General features: G+C 37.3%; 1 protein-coding gene across 1 annotated transcript in view; it reads left to right on the forward strand.

The window, feature by feature from the left end:
• The window catches only part of CAPN8 (calpain 8), a 109423-nt gene that overhangs the window by 32413 nt on the left and 50066 nt on the right, over nucleotides 1–26944 (forward strand). Inside the window, exons 3-9 of the mRNA XM_074265534.1 lie at nucleotides 14827–14945; nucleotides 15255–15388; nucleotides 16531–16699; nucleotides 18323–18406; nucleotides 19829–19914; nucleotides 24163–24237; nucleotides 25416–25576. Coding sequence (XP_074121635.1) covers nucleotides 14827–14945; nucleotides 15255–15388; nucleotides 16531–16699; nucleotides 18323–18406; nucleotides 19829–19914; nucleotides 24163–24237; nucleotides 25416–25576 — 828 coding nt within the window. The remainder of the gene's footprint in view (nucleotides 1–14826; nucleotides 14946–15254; nucleotides 15389–16530; nucleotides 16700–18322; nucleotides 18407–19828; nucleotides 19915–24162; nucleotides 24238–25415; nucleotides 25577–26944) is intronic.

Raw genomic sequence — 26944 nt, forward strand, 5'->3', positions numbered from 1 at the left:
AGGAGGACATTGGATCTGAAATCAAGATACTTGAATTCTAAGCACATCTCTACCACTAGTTTACTATGTGCTCATGGACAAGTCGCTGGACCTAGAGAGGTCTTGTTTTAACTAATTTCTAAACTTCTGTTTAAAACACTCCATGATAATTCTCAGTTAAAAGCCACTCCTTGTTCCCCTATTGCCTAACCCCATGTTCCAAGGAATCCTTATTGTCTTTCATTATAGTACTTAAGATATTACACCTATTTTAATACAGAAATCTTGGGTCCACAGAGCTCATCTCCCAATCCCAACTCTACAACTCTAAATTACTTTTGTGTAGGGTAACTTAACTAGCAGACCTTAAGAACACTGCTTTAAATGATTACAGTTTAGACTCCAGCAGGACAGGAGTTAACTGCATATAATACAACTCCTCCTTGTTAACTCAATATAATTCAGCTCTTATTCTCCTTTATTTCTATGTTAGACCTTATGGTTCCAGTTTTTTCATCATAATTTTGAATCACAAAAGACATTATAATTAAACTCAGTAGGTAAAACATTTCTCCTGAACCTGGCTTAAGATGTATTTACATAAGCCATAAATATATTTATTTAGTGACTTATCCCTTGGGTAAATCAAACCCATTTTTATAATCTTCTCCTAAGGGTTTCCTCCCTCTCTTTAGTATTAAGGGTGTGACTCATAACATTAAAAAGCAAGAAATTTAGATGTGGAGTTTTATGATATTGAAATGTATTCCTTAAACAATGGTAGAAATAAGATGAGAATTGATCTGGCCAGCATTATTAACAATTGGAACAACCAAACCACAAAAAATTTGGAAATAATCAGAATAAGTTTTTTCAACGGTGAACAGGATTTTAAAATTGTAACTCAGAAGGTCAACCAAAAAGGGCTTTCTTTGATAACCTGTCAATCTTTTTCTTCTTCGCCTCCTCCAACTGCATTAGCTCTCTAGGGGTGCTCAACAACTCCCTGGAAGCTGAGTTCTCCCTCCCCCCACCTCAAGGGACAGAATCAACTTCATCCAAATGTTCAAATGAGTTTGCTTTCCAGGTCCACTGGGCCGGCCCTTTCTGCCTGAGAAGAGAATTCCACATCACCATGGGAACCAGGGAGCTGAGGTCCAAGGCTGACCTATGGGGGGCCTGGAAAGTGGATTACTTAGCACTCTTTATTATGTGGCCCAGTTTTGAAAGGAGTTATTTTGGGGATATAAAAATAATAGATGCCATAAATGAGTCACAGTGCCATTGCTCAGAAAAATACTAGTAATTTCCAGGGCTAGTCTTTGATATGGGGTTATTTGATCAAATTTCCTCTAGACCATTACATTTGTCCCATGTAGAGCCTAGCTTTCTAGGCTCAGACGGCCTCTGGATATCTGTGATGTCAAGAAATAATACATTCTGGGAAATAGCACTTATCACCTTATTAATATTCATTAGAGTTGCAAGGGAACTCAAAGATCATCTGATCCAAACTCCTCATTTTACAGATGGAGAAAATGAGACCCAGAATTAAAGTGACTTACCCCAGACTACACAGCTAGTTAGTGGGAGAACTGGCATTGGGGTTTTTTGACATATATACAATAAATTTGGCATGTGTAGTGATAAGCCAATGTGGTGAAGTGGAAAGGATGATGGTGCTGGACTCTGAATTCTGAGTTCAAATCTTGACTCTTATAATTGCTAGTTATGTGATTTGGGGTAATTTATTTCATTTCTTTGGACTTTGGTTTCCTTGTTTATAAAATGAGGGATCTGGTTTTGATTTCTAGGCCTATCAAGTGATAATAATAGAAAATGTAAAATGGCTTAGGTAAGTTGCTAGACGATTTGGATGAGCAGGATATAGAAATATAGTTGAAGGACACAGGTAGGAGCTTCTGGTTTGAACCATTTTAGGAGATTTATCTGACAATTGTAATCAGGATAGGGACTGTCAGGACTTTCACAGTAGTCAAACAATGGCTACCATATTGAGTTGAGTTGAATTTTGGGGGAGATTAGGGATTTTAAAAAGCAGAGGTCAGAAAAAGGGTATTCTAGGCATGGGAGAAAACCTACTTAAAGGGAGAGAGATGGTATGTACACCATATTGTCTGGACCAAAGAGTATATGCAATAAGTCTGAAAAGTTAGTTTGGTTATAGCATAGTTTGTTCTTTAATCAATGGGCACCCAGTTTATTTCTAGTTCTTTTTCAGATCATTTAACTCACACATCAATGTGTGGAGGCTTCAGAAACTCAGAGTTAGGTGCTTTAATCCTTGAACTGCACAGAATACTTGTAACAAGGTCAACGGATCATACCAGTGTTGACACTATGACTACTAATGTTTACTAATTAGGAGCTTGAGTGTTCCTCAAGGATGAATTTCTTTTTCTCTGGGCTGTGTTGTGTGAGGGAGAGTAAACAGTCTGGAAGCAAGAAGCCTTTCATATGGGCTTAGAGTAGGCTTCAAAAAAAGATTTGTAGTGATAAAAACAAAAGGAATTACACTTCCAGGATTTGAGTTCAAATCCCAGCTCTCAGTTGTCTCTCTGTGTGACTTGGGGCAAAAGTAATTTAATCCAATCTTCTCATTTTATAGATGAGGGAACTGGTCCAGAGAAACTAAATCCCTTGCATATGTAGGTTCTAACTGAACCAGATGAAAATGTAATTGGGAAATATTTAACAAAATAACAGCTGCAATCACAGATCCATTGAGCAGCTCTATTTGCAATAGAAGACCATTACAAAGATACAGGAACTGTCTTTTATCAGCCAAAAAACTGATTCCATATCAAAGAAAATCTTCCACTGAATTCCTATAATTGGTCAATAGTTCTTGCTATGGGCAAAGTATGCTAAGAATTGGGGACACAGAGAAAGGTTAAAAACATGGTTCTTGCCTTTAGAACTGAAAGGAGCCTCATGTCACACTTTTCATGTTCTTTTCATTATTTCAATATTTTGTTATTTCTATTTATCATTGTATGTCTTATGTCCACATAGATTAGACATTTTCATTGCCTTTATGCCTGAGGTTAAGATAGGTTAAGAATCCTCCTTGGAGTTCTAGAGTCTGGATCCCCATGACTTCTTGGGCCCCGTTTCTAGAGGATTTATGGTTCTTGATTTATTTTGGATTTGCCCCCATGACAACTATTCTAGCCTCCTCGGAACAGAGTTGTCAAACTGGAGGCTGAAAATAGCTGCAAAACTTCTAACTGAACCAGATAAAAATGTAATTGGGAAATATTTAACAAAATAAATAAAAATACAACATAGAAAATGTTAATTTGTGATTTTCTAAGTTAATATGCGGGCAGCAGGGATCTGTTTCTACTGCTATGAGATGATTGTCACTATGGGGAAACAGAGAGAGGTAGTGGGAGTCTTACTTACTAGAAATTCTCTTTGCTTTTATCTAGCAAATATACTTCCCCTTTGATGACTGTATGGTATGAGCCAAGAAAACCTTCCTTATATATCTATATCTATCTGTGCATATCCTTATATATGTGTGTGTCTACATATATATGAGTGTATTATATATCTATTCTTTGCATGTGTAGGGTTATTTATTTTCACTATTTTTATACTTGAAGTTAAGATAGCTGCTTTAGCCTCTTCTAATGTACCTTGTTTAACAACTTCCTGATAACACACTTCAGATGAGAAAGAGAACAAGGAGATGTATGTTCAACTGATCTTGCTCACCACTGTGATAGAAGAGATTCATTGCAGAATCCAGGTTGAAGAATAATTGTCTGAGATCCTCTAGATGCTCTTTTCTTCCCTTAACATTGTATCCAGGACACTGCAGAGTCTCCTGGGATGTAGCTGTAATTACTCAAAGGAGTTTAGCCTGATCATCCACATAGAAAAGACCAAATGGATGAAGAATGACTGTTGCCAAGATTTCATTTGGATGTACAATTTACAGAGCTCATCTATCAGGATGTACATCTTAGGAAGAGAACAGAAGAACAACAGATTCATCCAGAGTTGAAAAGAAGAATGAGGGTGGGTTGAATTTTCCACCCCAAAAAATTACAGGCTCCTTTGCTGACCCTAACCTCCCCAAGAAAACAAAGACTGGACTCTTTTAGTCCAAATGTTCTACCAATGTTGCTATATGACAGCAAGACAGAATATAACTTTCTCCAGAGAATTTAAAATGAACATTTCATAGAAGGCAATGCTGAAGTTTCTACTGAGTGAGAACAGGCTGCCAAATATAAGAAAAAAGGAACTTTAAAGAAGAATAGACATAAAAGATGTCATTCACGAGTAGTATATAACAGGAAGAGAAGATGGGCTGGTCACAAGACAGGAATAAGAGATGACAGGTAGACAGCCTGATTGTTTCACTCATATTCATTTCAGGAGAAAATGAGGAAAGCCTTCAGCACAGGGGATGGATCCATGTGGTGAACTTGTAATAAAAACAGATAAAGAATAGAAAGGGGAATTTTTGAATAGCTGCAATTACAGATCCATTGAACAGATCTATTTGCAATAGAAGACCATTGCAAAGATACAGGAACTGTCTTTTATCTGCCAAGAACCTGATTCCTTATCAAGGAAAATCTGAGTTCCTATAATCGGTCAATAAGCATGCATTAAGTTCTTGCTATGTGTAAAGTACTGTGCTAACAATTGGGGACACAGAAAAAGGTTAAAAACATGGTTCTTGCCTTTATAACTGAAAGGAGCCCCATGTCATACTTTTCATGTTCTTTTCATTATTTCAATATTTTATTATTTCTATTTATGATTGTATGTTTTATGTCCACATAGATTAGACATTTCTTTGGAGGCAGGGACCATGTTGAAATCATGATTAAAAAACATTTCTTGTTTTCATCACCTATTTGGAATCAGACTTTTGAGTTGGAAGGGATCTTTGAGGATATCTAATTCAGCTTCCTACTATATATTAGCACCTCCTCTAAGACACACAGTTGCTTGTGACTCTGAATTTGTTGCTTTAAAGAGTAATCTAAATGGTGGGAGAGGGGGCTCCTACTAAGAGCTTGCCATGTAAGAAAGCTACTTTGAGTCCTCATTCTGACTCTGCTTTGAAAATATCCTGTGTCTGGCATTTCAGCTCTTTTGTTTATATCCCTTAACATAAATGGAGATTCCAAATGATGGCAAAATATTAAAGGAAATGTGAATTTTTCATTTAATCAAACATAAACTAGCTTGATTTCCTTTATTGATTACCTGTGTTTATACATCACTGTGCTTGGTACTATGGGGAATATAGAAGACATATGAAACAAAATCCTTAGCCTTGGGGAGGTTACACAGACAATGGGACAAAGCCCACCTCTCAAAAATGCAGAAGAGTCCAAGCTGGGTTGAAAGCAGAAAGGAAGAAAGTCAGACACTGGTGCTGAGGTCCCTGGTATAAAGTAAAAAGGTTCCCACAGCTCAGGGGAGGCAGGGAAGATCTATGCTTAAAAATCATAAAGGGGAGAGAGATTGGGAAAGAGAATGGACAATCTTTCTCAGGGATAGCTGAGGCAAAGAAGCACAATTTTTTAAGAATAGTTGGCCACAAGGCTGGTTTGGGCCAGTATTTTTATTTATTTATTTATTTTTTGCTGAGGGCAGCTCAGCAAGGTCAGCCAGCAAATACCAGCAAAGACATCTGGAGATGAGTAAGATTTTGGCTCACTGAAGCTCCTGATTGATTCCTTTTGCCAAAAAAGCGTACTTTGTGTCCAGTATATCTTTCTTTAAAGTAATTTAAAGAAAATAAACACATTAATCTTGGGGGTACTCTTACAATAACTTAAGAAATATTCATATTAAATAAATATAAATAAAAATTCTTAATACTGTAGTCAAAACTGTTTATGTCAGATGCTGAGAAAAAATAAGGCAGTGGTCTGCATGGGATGGAATTAATGAGGGAAAACTCAAAGAATCCTAAATAATAATGCTAAATATAGTAGCATGAGATAATAAATGTAGGTACTGGAGAACTCAGATTCAAATCCATCCTCTTGATATTTACTCCCTATGTGACTTTGGGCAAGTGACCTCAGAGACAACTGATGCTAATACTCTATATTAAAGACAAAGAAATTAAGATACTGAAGTGGCTTACCCATGGTCATCTGGCTAGTCCCTGAGTCAGGATCTGAATCCCAAGTTCAATACCCCATCCAATTTACTCTGCTGTCTCTCAGAATATTCCTGGTCCCTACTTTTCTTACTTTTAAAATGAAGAATTTAGACTAAATGATCTCTGAGATCCCTTATAATTTTAGAATCTTATAGTTCCTAAATACAAGATGCAGGGAAGAGTCTTTTAAGAGAGGAAGGGAAACATGTATACGCTCAGTTTATAAAGCAATGAAATTTCAAACACTAAAGAAATCCATCAAACTGTTTACATCCAAATGAATGTTGTTCTTTTCAAAGTAGTCCCCCATGTAAGGATATATGCTTATTTTACAGACAGCTGCTGTTGCTCAAAACATTTTCATCAAAATTTTAGAATTCCTTTCAGACCTAGTTTAAAATTCACATGCACATAATTAAATTTGATAGTGACCGTGGCAGCAGCAGTGGTGGAAGTACCAAGAATAGTAGTAACTCATATTTATAACATGCTTTAAGGCTGACAGACTTCATCCATGTTCCTCATTTTTAAAAGACAAAAATAGTGTTATTCAATTAGCTTCGTCTATGTGAGTGTACCATAGGACTCTGTCCTGACCTCTTTCTTCTTGTCTCTTTATATGCTCTTTCTTGGAGCTCTTATTACTTTTCCTGGGTTTGGAAACCATCTCAATGCAGATGGTTGTTCCTTTTTTATGAAATGCCTGCATCTTCCTCTCAGCCTTTGCTCTGATCCCAGGAAGACTCTCTAAACTTTGATTCAGATCCCAGATCCCAGGAAGACTCTTTTAGCTCTAAACATTAATTCAGATCCCAGATTCCAGGGAGATTCTCCTTTAGCTCTAAACTTTGACTTTGATCCAGATCTCAGATCCCAAGAAAACTCTCCTTTCCTTCTAAACTTTGACAAAATCCCCAACTTCCTTTAAGGTTCAGCTTCAATACCTCTTCACTCAGATGTTATAGTTTGCCTCCATTCCCAGTAAAGTTATTTATATATTTTTAGCATATTTTAGATTAGGTAGGTATGATTTCCCTTTAGTAGGGGACATATTGGTTTTTTTTCCCTCCCATTTCCTATTCTGGTTTCTAAAGCCCAGTTTGAGAATAAAGGACAAACAACAACAACAATAAGAGCCTAGTAGGTACTGCTGTTGTTGGTGCTCATCTTATTCATCAAAGTTAACTCTGAATAACTTGTGGCTATTTTCAAATATCAAATCCATACTCATAGGATGAACATAATAATAACAATAATTGCAACTTTTAAATCATACTTCATGACTTACTAAGTTCTTCCCTAAGGTCAACACAGTGAAGTAAGTAGTATGAGTATTATTATGCTCATTTTATAGGTGAAAAAACCCCAGTCTTAAAGAGGCTTGTCCACAATTATATAACTAGTAAATGGAAGAGCTGGGACTTAAGCCTAGAGCTTCTTATTCTACATCAAAGATTTGCCACCACTGTGCCTTATTCTCCCAAGGTGACTTCTGTGACAGGGCCAACACTCATTTGTATGTATGAATTCTGGTGTGTTTATTAAAGAATCAGTCTTATTACCTTACTCTCATCTCAGATACTAACCAGCAGGGATCTACCAGCATGCCCTGTACAACCCTTCAGAGCCTAGGTACTTGCTGAAAGAGCAGGGCAGATTTTGAGAAATATTAGGAGTGGACCAGATGAAAAGAAAATTAAACTCCTTTCCAGCTGGTAAGCCTTGTTTGATGTCAGCGTGTCAGCAATTGAAGAATATATATATATTTTTTTGCTGTGCATTGAATGATAATGGCAAGGGAATGTGACTGTAGGGCTATTGGATGGAGCCCAGGATTGGAAACCAAACATCTTGGGCTTTCTTTCCTGTTCTGCCACTGACCTGATGAGATCCCAAGGCTCAGTGTTCACCATTCTCATTAGCTAGGGATAATAATATTCCCCACCAGGGGTTTGTTTCCAAATGCTCTGAGCAAGGGAACTGGGGCAATATTCAGCATAGAATTCTATCTGATCTTTCTGATCCTCCCCAATAGAATGTTGAACGTACAATCAGGCTAGCCGCTCTCCCGAGGCAGGGGTAGCAGCCAGTCAGTCAATCAGTCAGTTAACAAACATTGAAGTGCTTCCAAGTGCCAGGCACTATGCTAAATAAGGGAAAATCAAAGGTGAATACCTGGTTCCCAACTCCAGGATCTCCTACTCCAATACAAGAGGCCACATGCAAACAACTCAGTATGTGCAAGATCCATGAGTATTGTCCTTTGTTCTCAAAGATGCCCAAAATAACCTTTCTACATCAGGGTCAAACTACACTGTGTTGGACTTTGGCAGATTTGACCAACATGAATTTGAAAGGCTCTATCCCAGGCATAAATAGTCCATGTGAACACTCTAAACTGGCGCATCTTGAATTTCTTTTGAGCTACTTCAATTCTGCTTTGCTCATAGAGCACAACATCTCTCATATGAGCACAGCATGCTGGGCAGTCCTGTCCAGTATCTCCATGTCACACAATCAATTCCAAAATACTTCAGAGAGAACTTGAGAATGCTCTTGTATTGCTTCTTCTGACCACTTACCTTATGTGAGTTTTCTATGAAAATAAACTTTTTATAATTAAAATGTGGCCAGCCCACTGGAGTTGTGCTCTTTGCAATAGAGTTTGAATGCTTTGCATTTTGCTTTGAGAAAGAACCTCTGTGTCTGGTACCTTCTCCTGCCAGGTGATCTTCAGATTCTTCCTAAGACAATTCAAATGGAAGCACTTCAGTTTCCTGGTGCTGGTATGCTGTCCAGGTTTCACAGACACAACAAAGCTCAGAATAATGGGTCTGTAAATCTTTAGTTTGGTAGTCAGGCTAGTAACTCTTCTGGCTCACACTTTCTTTCAGAGCCTCATAGGCACTAAGATAGTTCTGGCAATGCATTTGTCAACCTCAATGTGTACATCCCTGGAAAGTATATTGCCAAGGCAAATGTACTTATTCACAGTACTCACAACTTCTCCATTTCTATAACTGATGGTTTCACATTTGACTGGTGTGTGCTGGCTTATGGAGTACCTGTGTTTTCTTAGTGTTAATTGTTAGGTCAAGTTTAGCACAAGTATCAGAGAATTGATTTATGCTTTGTAGAATCTCAGCTTCAGAGACTTCATTGAGTGCATGATCATCTAGAACACAAACATCATGCACCAGATTCTCCCTCCCTTTTAGCCTTGGCTTGTAGCCTTTTCAAATTAAATTATTTATTGTCATTGCACCAACTGACTGTGATTCTGTGTTCATCCTCAATGAAGATATATGACAACATTGCTGAAAAACATCATGCTAAAAGGTATGGATGCAAGCACACAGCTTTGTAAGCCACATTCCATTGGGTAACTGGGAAAATCCAAGAGCATTGTCTGTTATTCAGAACTCAGGCAAGACTGTTGTCATGAAATTGATGTACAATTCTGATGAACCAAATTCTGACATATTTTTTTTGATTAAAGCTTTTTATTTTCATAACATAAGCATAGATGATTTTCAACATTCACCTTTGTAAAACCTTATGTTTCAAATATTTTTCCTTCCCTTCTCCCTACCTTCTCCTCTAGATGCAAAGTAATCCTATATGTTAAACATGTGCAATTCTTCTATGCATAATTCCACAATTATCATGGTGCACAAGATAAATCAAAAAGGAAAAAAAATGAGAAAGAAAACAAAAGGAAGCAAATGACAATGAAAAAGTGAAAATACTATGTTGTGATCTATTTTCAGTCCCCACAGACCTCTCCCTGGGTGCAGATATCTGTCTTCATCACAAGACCATTGGAACTGGCCTATATCACCTCACTGTTAAAAAAGAGCCACTTCCAGCAGAATTGATCATTGTAGAATCTTGTTGTTGCCATATACAATATTCTTCTGGTTCTACTTGCTTCACTTAGCATCAGTTCATATAAGTCTCTCCAGATCTTTTTGAAATCAACTTGCTGATTGTTTCTTGCAGAAAAATAATAATCTATAACATTCATATGCCATAACTTTATTCAGCTGATGGGCATCCACTCAGTTCTACTTTTTAGCCACTTTAAAAAGGGCTGCTACAAACCTTTTTGCACACATAGTTCCTTTTCCTTTTTTTATGATCTCTTTGGGATATAGACCCAGTAGAGACACTACTGGATCAAAAGTTATGAACAGTTTTATAGCCCTTTGGGCATAGTTTCATATTGCTCTCCTGAAAGGTTGGATCAATTCACAGCTCCACCAACAATGTATTAGTGTCCCAGTTTTTCCACATCCCCTCCAACATTCATCATTATTTTTTCTCATTGTTGTACTAGTAAAAGCATTTAGTAAATACTTTTCCCTTTTCTTTCCTCTCCAGGAATTTATAATCTATGAATTAGAGAACACATACACAGTTGAGTAAATAAAAAGCAAAAACAATGTAATTTGCTCCATAGTCCAACAAACTGTAAAAGGAAAAAAAAATGTACAGACTATATAGAATATAGATTCAAACTGTCAAAAGGATTTTAGAATTTTCCTAGAATTTTACTCTCTCATTTTATAGATGAAGAAGTTGAGGGCCATAGGAATTATGTGACTTGCTCAAAGTCACAATGATAATAAGGAGCAGAGTCTGAATTTGAATCAATTTCTTCTGGTTTCAGTTAATATTCAGTCAGTATTTTACCATTTTACCATTCTGACAGCTAAGTTTTCTGTCTAGGATATTGGCAATATGTTTCACTAAATCAATCAACTGATCATCAATGTCATTTAATAAAAGGAGAAAAACAAGCTAGTTCCTCACTTCGATTGCAAGGGAAAATGTTGAAAAATTACTCATGCATATGTTCTGTCAATAAAAGCTATGGAAAAAGGCTTAAAAAAGATAGTTCCTCACTTCAAGGAGGTTATGTTCTATTGCAGGAAACCACATATGTTTATATAAGTTAAGTGCAAAATAAATATAAAATAAATCTAAGGCTATGTGGTGATGGAGGAAGGGGAAGGGGAGATTTATAGTGTCAGGAAAGCTCTCATGTAGGACACCTTTCTTGAGATGCATTTTGAAGGAAACTAGAAATTCGGAGGGCATTTAGGTGATGCAATGAATAGAGCAGTAGGCTGGCAGTTAAGAAGACTTATCTTTCTGACTTCAAATTTAGCCTCAGATACTTACTAGTTATGTGATCTTGGACAAGTCACTTAACCCTTTCTCATCTGTAAAATGATGTGAAGAAGGAGATTGCAAATCACTTCCCTATCTTTGCCAAGAAAACTCCAAATAGAGTCTGAGTCAGATGTGACTAAAAAATGAATAAACAATAATAAGTTCAGAGGGGATAGAGGTGAAGAGCCAATGCATTCTAAGCATGAGAGTCTTTGCAAAGGTATGGAAATGGGAAATATAATATTATGTGCAAAGGACTATAAGAAGGCAGGTTTGACTAGATCACATAGTATGTAAAGGGCAGAGTCTATTTAATGAGCCTATGACAGATTGGCAGGAGCCAGACTGGGAAGGGCTTTAATAAGAAGAGTAAATAATTGCTAGTATTTGCATAGTGCTTTGCATATGTTGTCTTATTTGATCCTTACAACAACTCTGGGGTAGGTACTATTATTATTCCCATTTTAGAGATGAGGAAATTGAGATTAAAATTGATCCCCATCATTTATTTTTTAATCTTTATTTACAAGTAATTAATTTTGCCTTTCATCTGCTTTTGTCCTGTAATTGCTTAAATCATAGGTCTCTGAACTTAGTTCAGAATTCAGCTTTTCTGCATTGGATTAATTTTAGGAATCCAACTCTCCTGTTAACCACTGATCTATTCTTGCTTCAAGGACTTTTGTTAATCCTGGAGAATGTGTCTGAACATGAGAGATTTGGGCCTACTATCTTTAAGCCACCAACCTATTTTTCCATGATGTTTGCTGTCCAAAAGTCTATGACGCTCTCTTGTTTCTGCACTCAGAGAAGTTGCACTTCTTAAGTTTCATGAGAGAAGAAGGAGGGGCATTTTCAGACCCTATGACCAAACTTCCAATCAATCATGTTGTTTCCTTCCCCTCAGCTTTGAAACCAATTATGTTGCCCTGAATCCCATGATGTCATCTACCCTGTTCAGTTCTTTGTTCTCTGTTCCCCCAAACCTATTTATGGCAAACTGTTTTTTTGGTTGGGGTCTTTGGCATAAAGGGCAGCAATCCAATGACCTATTTACTGACAGGCAGCATGCCCCTGTTAATGAATGTTATCTTGCTAACTGTATAAATATGTATACATATATTGTATCTAAATAACATATTTAACACGTATACCTGACATCTAGGGGAGGGAGTGGAAGGAAGGGGGGAATAGTTGGAACAGAAGTGTTTACAAGGGTCAATGTTGAAAAATTACCCATGCATATGTTTTGTATATAAAAAGCTAGAATAAAAAATGTAATAAAAATGTTATCTTGTATAGATATTTCCCTCAGTTTCCTCTTTTGTTAAATTCCAACTGAGATAAAATTAAGACTGAAAGAAGTTAGGTATGTTGCCCAGCTACTGTGAACATAGTATTTGAACTCAGGTTTTCCTGGCTCCATATCCAATACTTTACTAACACACCATTTAGCTATCTCTTTAAATACAGAAGTTTTTAATTCTAGCAACCACATGTCCAGACCTGTGTTTAAGAACATCATTAGACAGCTGTGTGGAGGCTGGATTGAAGAGAAGATAGACTGGGAGCAGGGAGATCAACTCAATGAGAAGGTTATGTCATATCTGTCTGGGGGACAGGTGATGAAAGCCTAAGCTAGGGTAACTGTGGAATGGATGGAGAAAAGGAAATAGATGCTGTGGAGGTACAATCAACAAAGCTTGGCCACTGATTGAACATGATGAGGAATGGGTTGAGAGCAAGGGAAGAGTCAAGGACACCTTCAAAATTGTGAACCTAAGCTGTTTGCAATAAGGAAGTATTGCAATTATATATATATATATATATATATATATATATATATATATATATATATATATATATATATATACATATTAATATGTATGTATGTATATATATCATTTGATCCCCACAATGGTCTTATTATTCCCATTTTACAAATATAAAAACTGTGGCTTGCTCAGGGTCAACCTGCTGGTAAGTGTCTGAAGTAGGATTTGCAGGATTTGCAGGTCTGCTGCACCACTTAGTTACCTCACAATAGAATGAGGACTTTGGAAGAGAAAAATTGAAGCAAAGTTTTATGGAATAGATTCTTTTCCTCTTAGGCAATCTGAATTTTGAGGAAAGGAAAGCTCTTACTCTTTCTTCTTAGAATACTTTGTTTCCTTAAAAACTCAGCTCAAGTTTTACCTTTTACAAGGTAGTATTCCTGAGTCAACCAATTGATCGTGTCTTTCTCCCTTATTTTGTATAATAAATAAAAACCTTAGGTTTTTATGAGTTTCCATATGATTTTGATGTCATTCAAAGATGATAATAACATGATGTCATAGAAAGTATGGTAGGAGTCTGTAACTGTGGGCTTGATTCTTGGTTTTCCCATAGTCCTTGGAACCCATGGAGCCTTTCTGAGTCCCAGTGTCTTCATTTGTAAAATAAAGCAGTGCATTTTATGATCTCTGAAGTAATTTCCACTTGAACATCCTATAATTCTAACCCCTCTTTGCTTTGTTTTCTTGCTCTGGAAAAAGAGAATCATTTAGTGTGTCCTAAATCCTAGGAATATTATAAGAAATGGGACCTAAAAATTGTTATGAGAAATTTGGAAATGCTACATAAAGGAAAATAATTTACAAGAGGCTGTATAAATCATGTTTTTGTTATCTGTGATTATGGGGGGAAAGATAATAGATAGCTTCTTTTATTATAAGTTTAAGTATTATTTTGAGAATGGGTTTCCCTATCTTTGAAAGACTGCAAATATAGCAGCCACTTATGGATCCAGCTTGACTTATTCCATTTTTGACCTGGCCCAGTCCTCACCTTTCCAAGTTCCCCACAATGATGCTGGACAATGTAGATACTTTATTGATTTTAGTCTTATTGTGGTTTGGGACTCCTGAGTTCAAGTGACCTACCAGTCTCAGCCTTCCTCCAGTAGCAGGGACTAATGACTTGTGCCACTATGACTGACTATTTGTCAATGGTACCTCTTATATTTAATAGGATTTTATTTAAGACCAGTACTTTTTGTGAGGGTGAAAAGATCAATCTTAGCAAAGAATATGGGATTTTGTTGTTTGTTTTGACTTGAAAGATAATTGGTATATAAAATAATTTCTAAATCCCATTCTCAACAATTGTTCCAACATTGTTATCCACAAAATTTTTATCAAAATTGATGAAGAGGGTTCCAATATTCTTTTGAGTTTCATCTCTCTCTGTCCTTTCCTTGAAGTATAATAGGAAGAATGGTAGAAGGACTGGAAGACACCTAAGGATCTTGAATAATCCACATACTCCTAGTAGCTAAGCAAAAACTTCTTAGAATTCAGAACTGGTTGTACAAGATTTTGAAATAGAATGAAAATAAAGAATCTTTATCATCGGTGTCATTTGCAATTTGCTTTAGTATTAAATAAAAAGGGGTGGTACACCTCCAAGGGAACCCCATAGATCTGGCTTGACCAATGTATGTATTCTATGATACTCTGCAGGTGACTGCTGGCTCCTGGCAGCCATTGCTTCCCTGACATTGAATGAAGGGCTCCTTTACAGAGTAGTCCCTAAAGGTCAGAGCTTCCAGAAGAACTACGCAGGAATCTTTCATTTTCAGGTACTGTGATTTGTTCATTGCTCCTAACACCATTTTCCCCACTCCAATTTGATGTCCATTGACAAAACAAACAAAAAACCAAACAAACCAAAAAAAAAAACCTCCCTTAAGTCAGTGGAGGAGCTCTGGAATTGAAAGAGAATCCTGAGTTCTGTTTGGGGAGGAGGACAGAATGTGTTCAAAATAATTATAAAATTCCCATTCTGAATTTTTTGAAAATAATATTTTCTTGGTAAGCAGACATTGTTCTGTTCCAACAACTTTTCCTTTGACCCTCTATGACCAGACTCTGGGCTTCTTATTCTCCAGTTCTGGCAGTATGGAGAATGGGTGGATGTTGTCATCGATGACAGGTTACCCACAAGAAATGGGAATTTGCTATTCCTTCACTCAGAAGAAGGCAGAGAGTTCTGGAGTGCCCTGCTGGAAAAGGCCTATGCCAAGTAAGTGGGGAAGTTTGGGTTCAGGGGATGCCACGGATGCCCACCATACTTCTATATGAAGCTCTACATAGATCTATACTTAAGGTATTATCTTTGCTTTGCTCTCTGGTACCTGGAACTCTTTTGATTTAGAGAATCAATAAGCTATGTATATAGGATCATGAATTTAGAGTAGGAAAGGATTGCCTTAGAGCCCATTTTACAGATGATGAAACTGAATCTGAAAGAGATTAAGTGACCTGTTTATAGTCACATTACTACTAAGGTTGAGAGATGGGACTCAGGCTTTCCTGACTCCAAGCTCAATCCACTATCAACTATGTCATGCTGCTTCTCATGATCTAAATAAGCTTCACACTTAGCTTATGAGTTAAAAATCTAAATTCTTCCACTTGATGACTATGTGACCTCAGGCAAATCAGTTAACTCTTTTTTAAGCTTCCTCCTCTTTTAATAGAGATAACAGCTGACATAGAGCTATTAAAGTCCAAGTTAAGCATTTTGGTACTTGTAAAATACTAAAGGAAAAATGAACAATTAAAAATAATAATAAATGACCCTTTGATTCAATAGATGAAGCTTCTACTCTTTGCTCAGAAATTTTTCTTCCAACCTAAGTACCGTAGCAGTTTTTCTTGTTTAAACTAAGTTGTGTCCATAAATTCTAGCTCACTTACTCTAGTTATAATTCCTAAAGTTCCTAGACCAATCACTTCCAAATTTTTATCCCCTGCAGAATTTTAGGTTTCACTTTAATGTAGACTCCAATTTGAAAAAGACAGAATTGGTTAAAGCACAAGGAACACAATAGGTTAACTCTGGAAAGGAATGGTTGTTAGTTCTATAAAATGGGTCCACAATATTTATATAAAATCATATGGATTTAAGCCCAGCAAACTGCCAATCTACCCACTGGAGCAATGACCTGAGTTGAATTCTAGGACAGCAAAGCCATGTTTTCCTGAGTGGTTTTCCCCAAGTCTGTCACCTCCACAAAACGCCATTAACCATACATCTTTTGAGGAAGAGGCCCCTTCTCTTGTGGTCCTCCAATTATAGCAGGTGCTATTTGGGTATTTGCTGATGTTTAAAGATTAGGAGCAGTGCCTCTTATTCTTTTTGTTTTCTTTCCTTTCCTGCAGGCTCAATGGGTCCTATGAAGCTCTCACAGGAGGGTCTACTGTGGAGGGATTTGAAGATTTCACTGGAGGAATCTCAGAGTTTTATGATTTGAAAAAGGCCCCAACCAATCTATATCAAATCATAAGGAAGGCTTTACGCTCTGGATCACTGCTTGGATGCTCTATTGATGTGAGCCAGGGCTGTTTCCCTTTGTCTTCAATCTCTTTGAATGCAACCCCCCCCCCAAAAAAAAAACAAATAACAAACAAACAAAAAAAACCTATGGTGGTGGTTATGGGGAGTATGGGAAAATGCTTTGAGCTGTGGCTGGTAGGTAGCACAATCTCCACCCGAATGGGTATAAGTAAAGTTTTTTTTTTTTTTTTTTAGTAATTCTCAGCTTTATTCCTAGGAAGATCTTACTCTCATCTGAGATTTTGTGAGTAGATAGGCATAGAAAAGTTCATTCTCATCAGAGTATCATAATATCATCTCCAACCTTCTACCTAGTCAAGTAGATCATAGATCAGGTAACAACCTACTTATTTTAGAAGTGGACTAAATAAAATATTCTAATATTCTCTCTTTCCCCAAGTGTGACAGTTCTGCAAGCTATATGTCTGTCCATCACTCTTTCTTTCTTTCTCTCTCCCTCCCTCCCTTTTTCTCCTTCCCTCTTCCTCTTTTTATCCTATCCCCTCTCTTTCTCTCTTTTTCCTTCCCTCTCTCCTTCTCCCTCCTTCCTTCCCTCTCGGTTTCTCTTAGTCTGTTTTCTCTTTCTCTCTCTGTCTCTGTCTGTCTATTTGTTTCTGTCCTCTCTCTCTCTCTCTCTCTCTCTCTCTCTCTCTCTCTCTCTCTCTCTCTCTCTCTCTCTCTCTCTCTCTGTCTCTCTCTCTCTCTCTCTCTCTCTCTCTCTCTCTCTCTCTCTCTCTCTCTCTCTCTCTCTCTCTCTCTCTCTCTCTCTCTCTCTCTCTCTCTCTCTCTCTCTCTCTCTCTCTCTCTCTCTCTCTCTCTCTCTCTCCCTCTCCCTCTCCCTCTCCCTCTCCCTCTCCCTCTCCCTCTCCCTCTCCTCTTTCCTTTCTCTCCTTTCCCCCTCATTCTCCTTCCCCCCTCATCAAATAAGGCAGCTAGGTGACAAAATGGATCTGGACCAAGAATTGGGAAGACCTGGATTCAAATACTGTTTCAGACACTTATTAGCTGAAAAGTCACTTAACCTCTGTTTACCTCAGTTTCCTTAACTGTAAAATAAGGATAATAACAGCACCTACCTGACAGATGTTTTGAGGATCAAATGTTATAATATTTGTAAAACATTAAGCACAGTGCCTGGAATATAGTAGGTACTATTGAAATGCCTTTCCCTTTCATTTGGTTATCTATCTACCTATCTATTTATCATTGAACTACTTATCTATCTTATGAAATAGTAGTATGATCCATTATATTTGAAGATTTTAACTTGCATCAAATATGACACAAGATAATTAGTGCTCCTGTGCCAGTGCAGGGTCAGACTCTCAAGAAGAAATGACCTCCCAGTTCCCTAGTGGCATTTCCAATGCTGGTATGTCATGTTTGGGTCATGGCAGGCCCCAGGCACTTTGCTTGGCTGAGCAGGCTTAATTGGTGAAGGGCTTGACAATGATAACTCTATTAAGGCTGAGGCTTATTACTGTATTTGCATGACCTCATCCTGTTGTTGAAGCCCATGCCCTGCCTGTGTATCATGTGTCATCAAAAGAAATGGCAGGGCAAGTCCAAATGAATTCCTCTGCCAGCTTTCCAGACTGTGTTCTCTTTTTTACCCAGGTCACCAATGCATTGGAATCTCAGGAAGTTACCAGCCTGAAGCTGGTTAAGGGGCATGCTTACTCTGTCACTGGAGTTGAAGAGGTAAAAAAACCTGAAACCCCTTCTTATTTCTCCAATGGGTTCTTGAGAGAAGACCTGAAACTTAAGAATCTTCCAAAGGATAAAGCTGCATCAATTGCATTTTTTTTTTTTTTGCATGGGCCAAGAAAATTGAAATAGGTGAACTATCTTACCATAAAGTAAAATATCATATTGTTATGTTAATTGATATTCTTGGTCAAATAAGTGTTTTTAATGTAAGCAAACTATCCTTCAAAGGTTAAATGGGGTCTTTTAAAAGTTAATCTAGCCTATCATGTAAGTTGAATTTGTTTGTCATTGGGAGTATGGTGACAGCAAACAATGTCTGACAAGTCATAGGTCAACATAAGAACGTTACCTAATGTGGCTATTTGCCATGGTGCTATTCTTTCTCCAGTTCTTATGACCTATTCCTGATATTTACTTATCATACTTATAGAATGCAGAATTAAAGACTTAGTTATGAAATTTAACATGGCCAATGACTGACTCTGGTTATGTGAATTCTAGAGTAATACTAAACAAAGACTTACATCTAGGTGACACAGTCTATAAAGTACTGGGCCTGAATTCGGGGAGACCTGAGTTAAAATCTAATCTTCCTCAGTTTACTGAACTGTAAAGTGGGGGATCATAGTAACATTTACCTCATAGGGTTGTTGTGAGTGAGGTAATAATTGAAAAATGGGTAGCATGGTGTCTGGCACATAATAGACACTTAATAAATGCTTGTTCCTTTTTTCCTCCTCTTCCTTCTACCCCAAAATAAATGTCCTAAAGTATATATCAGACCCCAACTTAAGAAGCTATAATAGATGTCTAAGACAGAGAACCTAGAATAGAGATGGCTCTAGGGTAAAACACATCTCTCCTTGACATTTAGAGGCCTTTCAGTTTTATCTCTAGATGACCCTTATAGACCTATTTTACTCCCCTTAGCTTACTATATGTTCCATTGAAAGCATCGGCTTTTCCCCTGAACAAAGCACTCCATTTCCCACCTCTGTATTTTTGTATGGGCTATTGTGAATGCTTGGAATACCCCATCTTTTCATCTCTATTTTTCTGAGTCTTTCAAGGCTCAAAAAAAGGTGCCATCCCCTAAGGAAATCCTTTTCTTACTCCCCTAGTTAGTGCTTTTGCTCATCTGAAATGATCATGTATTTCTTTACCACACAAATGGCATATGGACTCTGTAGAATAACTTTCCTTAAGAGAGGAATTATTTTTCTGTTTTGTCTCTGTATCCCTAGTGCCTGGTCCATGGGAAGTGCTTGAAAAAGGCTTGTTGAATTGAACTGAACATTTAAAAACATTTTTTTTCCAAGAAAAGAATTCTAATGTAAACCTAATGTATCTGCAAATGTGGGACACCAGGGGTGAATCTAAATGCTCAATTTTGCTTTTTGGTGGAATTTGCAGGTTAATTTCCGTGGTCGCCTTGAAAAGCTAATCCGCCTAAGGAATCCATGGGGTGGGACAGAATGGAAAGGAGCATGGAGTGACAGGTAAGTCCCCTTTAGAGAGGGCCAAGTTTCTCTCACCATATTTATATTATTGAGAATTTCAGAGAAGAGGCAATTTGTAAATACAAGCAATAATTAATAATAATAATAAATGGTTGGATGTAGGGAATTTAAAAACCTTCACAGTTCAACAAGTACAAAGTGTTCTTAGGAAGAAGGCTGAGTCCAAGATAGAAAAACTAAGTTGTCATGTTTAAGGCTGGATTTCCACTTCATCCATTTCAAATACAGGCAGGTCATTTAGAATTACTTCTGGCTCTAAGGAGCTCTCCCAGAAGCTTTCACATTCTCTGCCTAGAGCACAGTGTGGTCCAAAGGTCAAATCAATCACTTCTTTTCTGATCCTTTCAACTGGTCAGTCCGACAAAGGCCAAAGCCATCAGGACCAATAGGAAATGGCACTTGGAGAATGAGATTTGATCCTGGGAGTCAAATGGTCACAACAGGCAGTGATCGATGGGCCTGGAGCTCACTCCATTAGCTCATTACCACTGGCAGATATTGATCTGTCATGGCAGAAGCCATTAATGACCAAAGAGGCTCTTTTCTGGCAGACCTCTGTGATGGTAGGAAAGGTGGGGAAGTCAGTCAGAAAGGGATACTCAAGGGCAGCTTTCCCGTGACGTTCCAAGGTATTGATGCTTTAGAAACCAGTGTCATGCTTGTAAAAGCTGAAGAGTTCTAAAAAATGGAACAAACTCCATCCTAGTCAGCAAGGTAGCTTGGGGCCAATGAACATCCCCTAGACTCCTATCAACAAAATGATTGACAAAATGACCAACAGTAACTCCGCGGGACTGATGATGAAGCATGCTACCCACTTCATGATAAGGAAGTGATGGACTCCACATACAGAAAAAGATATATTTTTTGCACATAGCCAATGTGGTCATTTATTTTGCTTGACAATATTTATTATAAGGATTTGTTTTTCAATAGTATGGGAATAGGAAAGAGAGAAAATAAATGCTTTATAATAATAAAAAAAAAGTTTAAACAAAAGAAGAGCTCAGACCTGCTTTCTAAGGGTTGCTTCCTGTTCCCCTCTCCAAGGGCCCCCAAATCCTGCTGCGGTTTGAAACCACTTTAAAATCAGGGGCTGGCTGATTAGACTACTCTCCCATAGTTCTGTGAAGCTGTATCAATTTAGGCCTTTCAAAAGACTTCAGTAATTTTAATCATAGCATCAATATAATTTGCAATGTAAATATCTTTTGCCTGCTTCTAGGCAGCATGGAATGTCAAGGGAATGGGAGAAATAAACGGAGAGAGCTAGAGATCTGAGTGTGAATCCTGTCTCACACACATACTAAATGTGGCAAGACATTTAACCTTTGTAAACCTCAGTTTCCCCATTTGTAAAAGGGGCATACTAATATTTGGATTACTTACCTTCAAGGGTTGTTGTGTGCAAAGTCTTTGGAAAACCTGAGTATACCAGCATACAAGTGAGTTATTATTATTATTATAGCTTTGAAAAGCCTGCCACACCCTAACCTAAGGCCATGGGGTTACTCCCTGTGCATTAGAGGGTTCCTATTAAATTAAGACACTGAAAGTTAAATAAACCTCAGAATCTGTGAGTGTTGTTGGCAACATTGACAATATTTCCAATTCCAAATTATCTAAAGCATAACAGAAATGAGCATAATTTTTGCAAATAACACTTGATTATACCAATTTTTTTTTTGGTAGAAGACTTTCTTTTTCTTTCTTTTCTTTTCTTTTTTTCTTCTTCCTTCCTCTTCCTTCTTCCTTCCTTCCTTCCTTCCTTCCTTCCTTCCTTCCTTCCTTCCTTCCTTCCTTCCTTCCTTCCTTCCTTCCTTCCTTCCTTCCTTCCTTCCTTCCTTCCTTCTTCCTTTCTTTCTTCTTTCTTTCCTTCTTTCTTTCTTTCTTTCTTTCTTTCTTTCTTTCTTTCTTTCTTTCTTTCTTTCTTTCTTTCTTTCTTTCTTTCTTTCTTTCTTTCTTTCTTTCTTTCTTTCTTTCTTTCTTTCTTTCTTTCTTTCTTTCTTTCTTTCTTTCTTTCTTTCTTTCTTTCTTTCTTCCTTTCTTTCTTTCTTTCTTTCTTTCTTCCTTTCTTTCTTTCTTCCTTTCTTTCTTTCTTTCTTTCCAAAATTGTTAGTAGGCATTAAAGTGAACTAATTCATTACTTCCTTCCTCTCACTACTCAACAACAGCAACAAACATTTATCAAACACTAGTTGTGTGCAAATCACAATATTGTGTGATAGAGAGATTCAAAGTTTAAGTGAAATATGCTTTTTTTTTTTTACCCTCAAATAGTTTACTATTCTATGTGTGTGTGTGTGTAACAAAAAATACAAAGATATGTATACACTGATAATGTAATTCACAATAACACATATTAAGTGTAATGATTGGTAGATGGATAAGAAAAAGAAAGAAGGGGCAAAGCAAGAGGAGTGAATGATCCACAAACTGTTCAATCAGTGATTGAATATTAGGGTTGAATGTTTAAGCAACACCTTTTATTTATTTATTTGTTTGTTTATTCAATCACTTATTTATTTTTGCAATGAATGGTATTTTTTCCCAATTATATGTAAAGATATTTTTCAACATACATTTTTGTAAGATTTTGACTTCCAAATTTTTCTCCCTTCTTCCCTTCCCCTCTCTATCCCCAAGATAGCAAACAATCTGATATAGATTATACACATATAATCATGTTATACATATTTCCATATAATGTACATATTATATATATGTTATACATATACATATGTTATACATATACAACAAATGTTGGCCATTTGTGAAAGAAGAAGAATCAGAACAAAAGGGAAAAACTACAAGGAAGAATAATAGTATTACATGACATTAATATACCATAACTTGTCTGACCATTCCCCTGTTGCTAGATATCCCCTCAATTTTAAATTCTTTGCCACTACAAAAAGATCTTGCATAAATATTTTTGTACATATAAGTCCTTTCCCCTTTTTTGTGATCTCTTTGGGTAGCCACTAGTAAGTGCTGGATCAAAGAGTATGCATGGTTCTATGGCCTTTTGGGCATTTGGAATAAATACCTTTAAGAAGTTTCACTCACTTGTGATTTTAATGGTAAAATGTCAAATTCAGATCCCACCCAAGCACTGATGTCAGGAAAAACTTCCTAGTAATGAGAAATGTCCAAAGGTATAATGAGCTGCCTAGAAGGATGGATTGGTTCCCTCTCCTTGGACTTATGGCAAGGAATGCCTTTCAGCAAAGAGTGAACTAGGTGATCTCTGATATCCCTTTCAAATCATGACTTTTGTAATTCTGTGACAATGTCTATCATGCTTTTCATGGAAATGGAAAAAAGTAAACTCACCAGATTTGGAGCTAGAAGACCTGGGTTTGAATTTTTCCTCTTTTAGAAAGAATATAAATCAGATTCAGGCCAGTTCCAATAAACTTGTGATGGGGAGAATCATCCAGAAAGAGAACTATGGAGACTGAATGTGAATCACAAAATAGTATTATCACCTTTTTTGTTATTGATTGCTTGATTTTTTTCTTTCCTATTTTCTTTCCTTTTTGATCTAATTTTTCTTATGCAGCATGATAAATGTGGAAATATTTCTAGGATGTGGAATATATATATATATATATATATATATATATATACATATATATATATATATATATATATATATATACACACGTATATATGTATATATATATATATATTCTTTGTGACCCTATTTGTAGTTTTTTTGGCAAAGATACTGGAGTGGTTTGCCATTTCTTTCTCCAACTCATTTTTTTAGATGAAGAAACTGAGGCAAACAGGGTTAAGTGACTTGTCCAGGGTTATTAGGAAGTGGCTGAAGCCATATTTGAAGTCAGGGAGATGCATCTTCCTGCCTCGATGCTGTGTGTATTCTATCCATTGTTCCACCTAGCTTCTCCTTTCCTTAGAGTCTACCTAAATAGGAGATTCCAGATCATATTTTCCCTTAATTTGTTCATTCATTCTTGCTCATAAAGGATACCCTCAAAGGGTCATTTCTGAGGGAACTTAAAGTTCTCCATATTTATGCTGTTCTTTGTGGTAGCAGTCTGCATGTAGTGGGAAAGGCTGGCTTTTATGTGGCCACTGATCATTGCGAGGTCATTTTTTTTTGGTGTTTTTTTTTTTGTGAATGTCCCCAAGAGACTTACTGTAAACAGAGATTCTGTTGCTCTGGAGTCTAATAGAACACTTGTGCTTGACTTTCAGTGCCCCTGAATGGAATTACATAGACCCGAGGCAGAAGGAAGAACTAGACAAGAAAGCTGAAGATGGAGAATTTTGGTGAGAAATTTTTCTTGTTCTTTGGCTGGACTATCCCTTGGGCTTCAAGTTTCCCTGATTTAATTTCATGGTGAAGAAAAAGGGAGCAGACTTTTTCTGACAGCCCTAAGGATGTTCAAAGAGATCTGAAGTACCTGAGAGTTGTTGATTCCTTAGGTGCATGGATTGTAAAGTAATGAGAATACAGTCACGACTAGTTTTATTACATACTTGTTTTCCTTCCTCTTCTTGTGCAAATTAAATTCTTCCTCTGCTATAATTTGACACATCAAAACCAGGAAATCTAAGCTCTTGTTTATCCACCAGCTTTCTAGGCTACCTCAGGCAAATAAGTGATGAAAAATCATTTTCTCTAACACTAATATGGAGCCATCCCTTTACAAATTATTCCTGCTTTCAGTCCATCTCATGGCTTTTAAGTAATTCACCAAGAAAGCTTACATCTTCTTTGATGGGATATGGAATCCAGCCATAATAGTCTACTTGCTCCATCTTCCAAATCCCTGCCTTTTTACTGGCTGTGTCTGTGTTTAGAATGCTTTCCCTCCTTACCTTCACCTCCTAGAATCCCTAGTTTCTTTTGTGACTCAGCTAAAGCATCACCTACAGTAGGAAGCCTTTCCTGATTCCCCAGCTGTTCCCCACCTTTCTTTTTAAAAGTTGCCTTATATCTTTTTTATATGCATTTCTTATTTATTTACCTACATACACAATGTGCCCTGTAAGGAATGCTGAAATCTCTATGCATGAAGATCTTTGGGCATTAAAAAGATATTCCTCTCTGGCTCGTTTTAGGTGTAATCTAACTCAGAGATCAAGAAACAGATGGACTAAATGCCCATTTTATCCCCTTCTTGGAAGAGTCAAGTACTATGCTAAATGGGGAAAGAGGGAAGAAAAGCAGAAAGAAATTAAGGAGAATTCCTTGTAACATTAGTGATATTATGTAGCTTATTGGGCAGTGGTGGTATTGTCACTGTATTCCCTGGAGGAAACATATTCTTTAGAATAAGACTAGGATTGGCAGAAACAAATCTGTGTCACTGACTTTCAGGACATTTCCATTGTTGGTTATGTAGGTGTGAAAAAAAAAAGAATGAATTCTCCAGGGGATATATTTGGCTAAATTTCAATCCCAGCTCACTGCTCTACGAACTTTCTGCTCTTTTTATCCCTAGGATGTCATTTTCAGATTTTCAGAGGCAATTTTCTCGCCTGGAGATCTGTAACTTGTCTCCTGACTCCTTGACCAGTGAGGAGATCCACAAATGGAACATGACATTGTTCAATGGCCACTGGATCCGGGGCTCCACAGCTGGAGGCTGCCAGAACTACCCAGGTATAGACCAAAGAGATGATGGTTGCCATAAACTAGAGTGATCAACCTTAAAGCTTGATGTTTGGGTTTCTTCTTGCAACAAAGCCTGACTGCCTTTATACTTCTATTTTGTGGATGATGTGGTATTAGGCTTTATAAATGGCTTCCACTTGGGGGCAGGGTTTTTCATGATTCAGAATCTGGAGTGACAATAGTAAGCAATTGGGTACCTCCTGCTAAATGGCATAGGACTTTAGTCCTAAATTTGCAACTTTAGTGAAATCATTCTGCCAAGCCTCTCTTACTCAGCCTTCTGAAGCCTTCTGCTTCTCCTCATGCTCTTACTCCACTGCTGCTTCTTCTCTCTTCTTACTCCCTTTCCCTCTTTTGTCATTTCCTCCTGACCATTACAGCTGAGCTCACCAACCTGAATGCTAGCCCCTGATTGCTTGGTGACATTGCTGGGAGTTGGTTCAGTTGATCAAAGTGCTTCATTCACTAGTGGTATGTCAGGTGGATGTGAATATAACAAAGGCCTGATTTTACAGAGGTTATTATCCATCAATAACCACTAACCCCTAACCACTTATTTCACTCAGCATTCTTCAGTCACAGGCAGACAAGGGAACACATGGATCTTGCTGTGCAAACTATTCCTTATGTACTAACCTCAGACTAAATTTTACTAAACATGGGAATTCTGCTGTGGACATGAAACTCAAGATGATTTTTATTTCACAATTCTTGAAGGAAACTAACATTTATGTAGGCTCCTCCTAGGTTGAACCAGCTGAGGCTTCACCTGATGAAGGATGTAAGAAAAATGACCACTCTTCACGCTACATCTTCTAAGAAGGAATGAAAGCAAAACAAACTCTCTTCTCATCAATACAAGTCATGTACTTCCGCTGTTTGATGTTGTCTTGTTGGCTTGGTTTAGACTGTAAGCGCACTGGGCAAGGATCACGTCTTCTTATCGTCTCTATATTCTGGACATGCTATTATCTACATATTGGTGCTACCTGAATCCTAATAAAGTCCAAACTTGACGGTCCTGGGATCTTGTCTAGTTTTCTCCTGTCCCAGCCCCCAACTCCATCCAAACTTGATGTTTTTATGGCCCATTTCCCTTCTTTAATTCTGCCAAGTAGTAAACAAACAAACAAAAAAGCAGAGATTATAGCGCATTTGGGAGATATTAGAATGTGATCACTATTAGCAGTCCCCTAGAGGCACATTAGAAATTTGCACAGATCAATTTGGGCAGCTAGGAATTGTTGTTAGGAGTGAATGTGATAGATACATACAACAAATTGCCAGCATACCCTTGCCAATCAACAGTCAGGAACTAGTTTCTTTCCTGACAACTGATAATGATGCAAATACATA

This window comes from Sminthopsis crassicaudata, chromosome 4, assembly GCF_048593235.1.
Source record: "Sminthopsis crassicaudata isolate SCR6 chromosome 4, ASM4859323v1, whole genome shotgun sequence".
In the NCBI taxonomy this organism is placed as follows: Eukaryota; Metazoa; Chordata; class Mammalia; order Dasyuromorphia; family Dasyuridae; genus Sminthopsis; species Sminthopsis crassicaudata.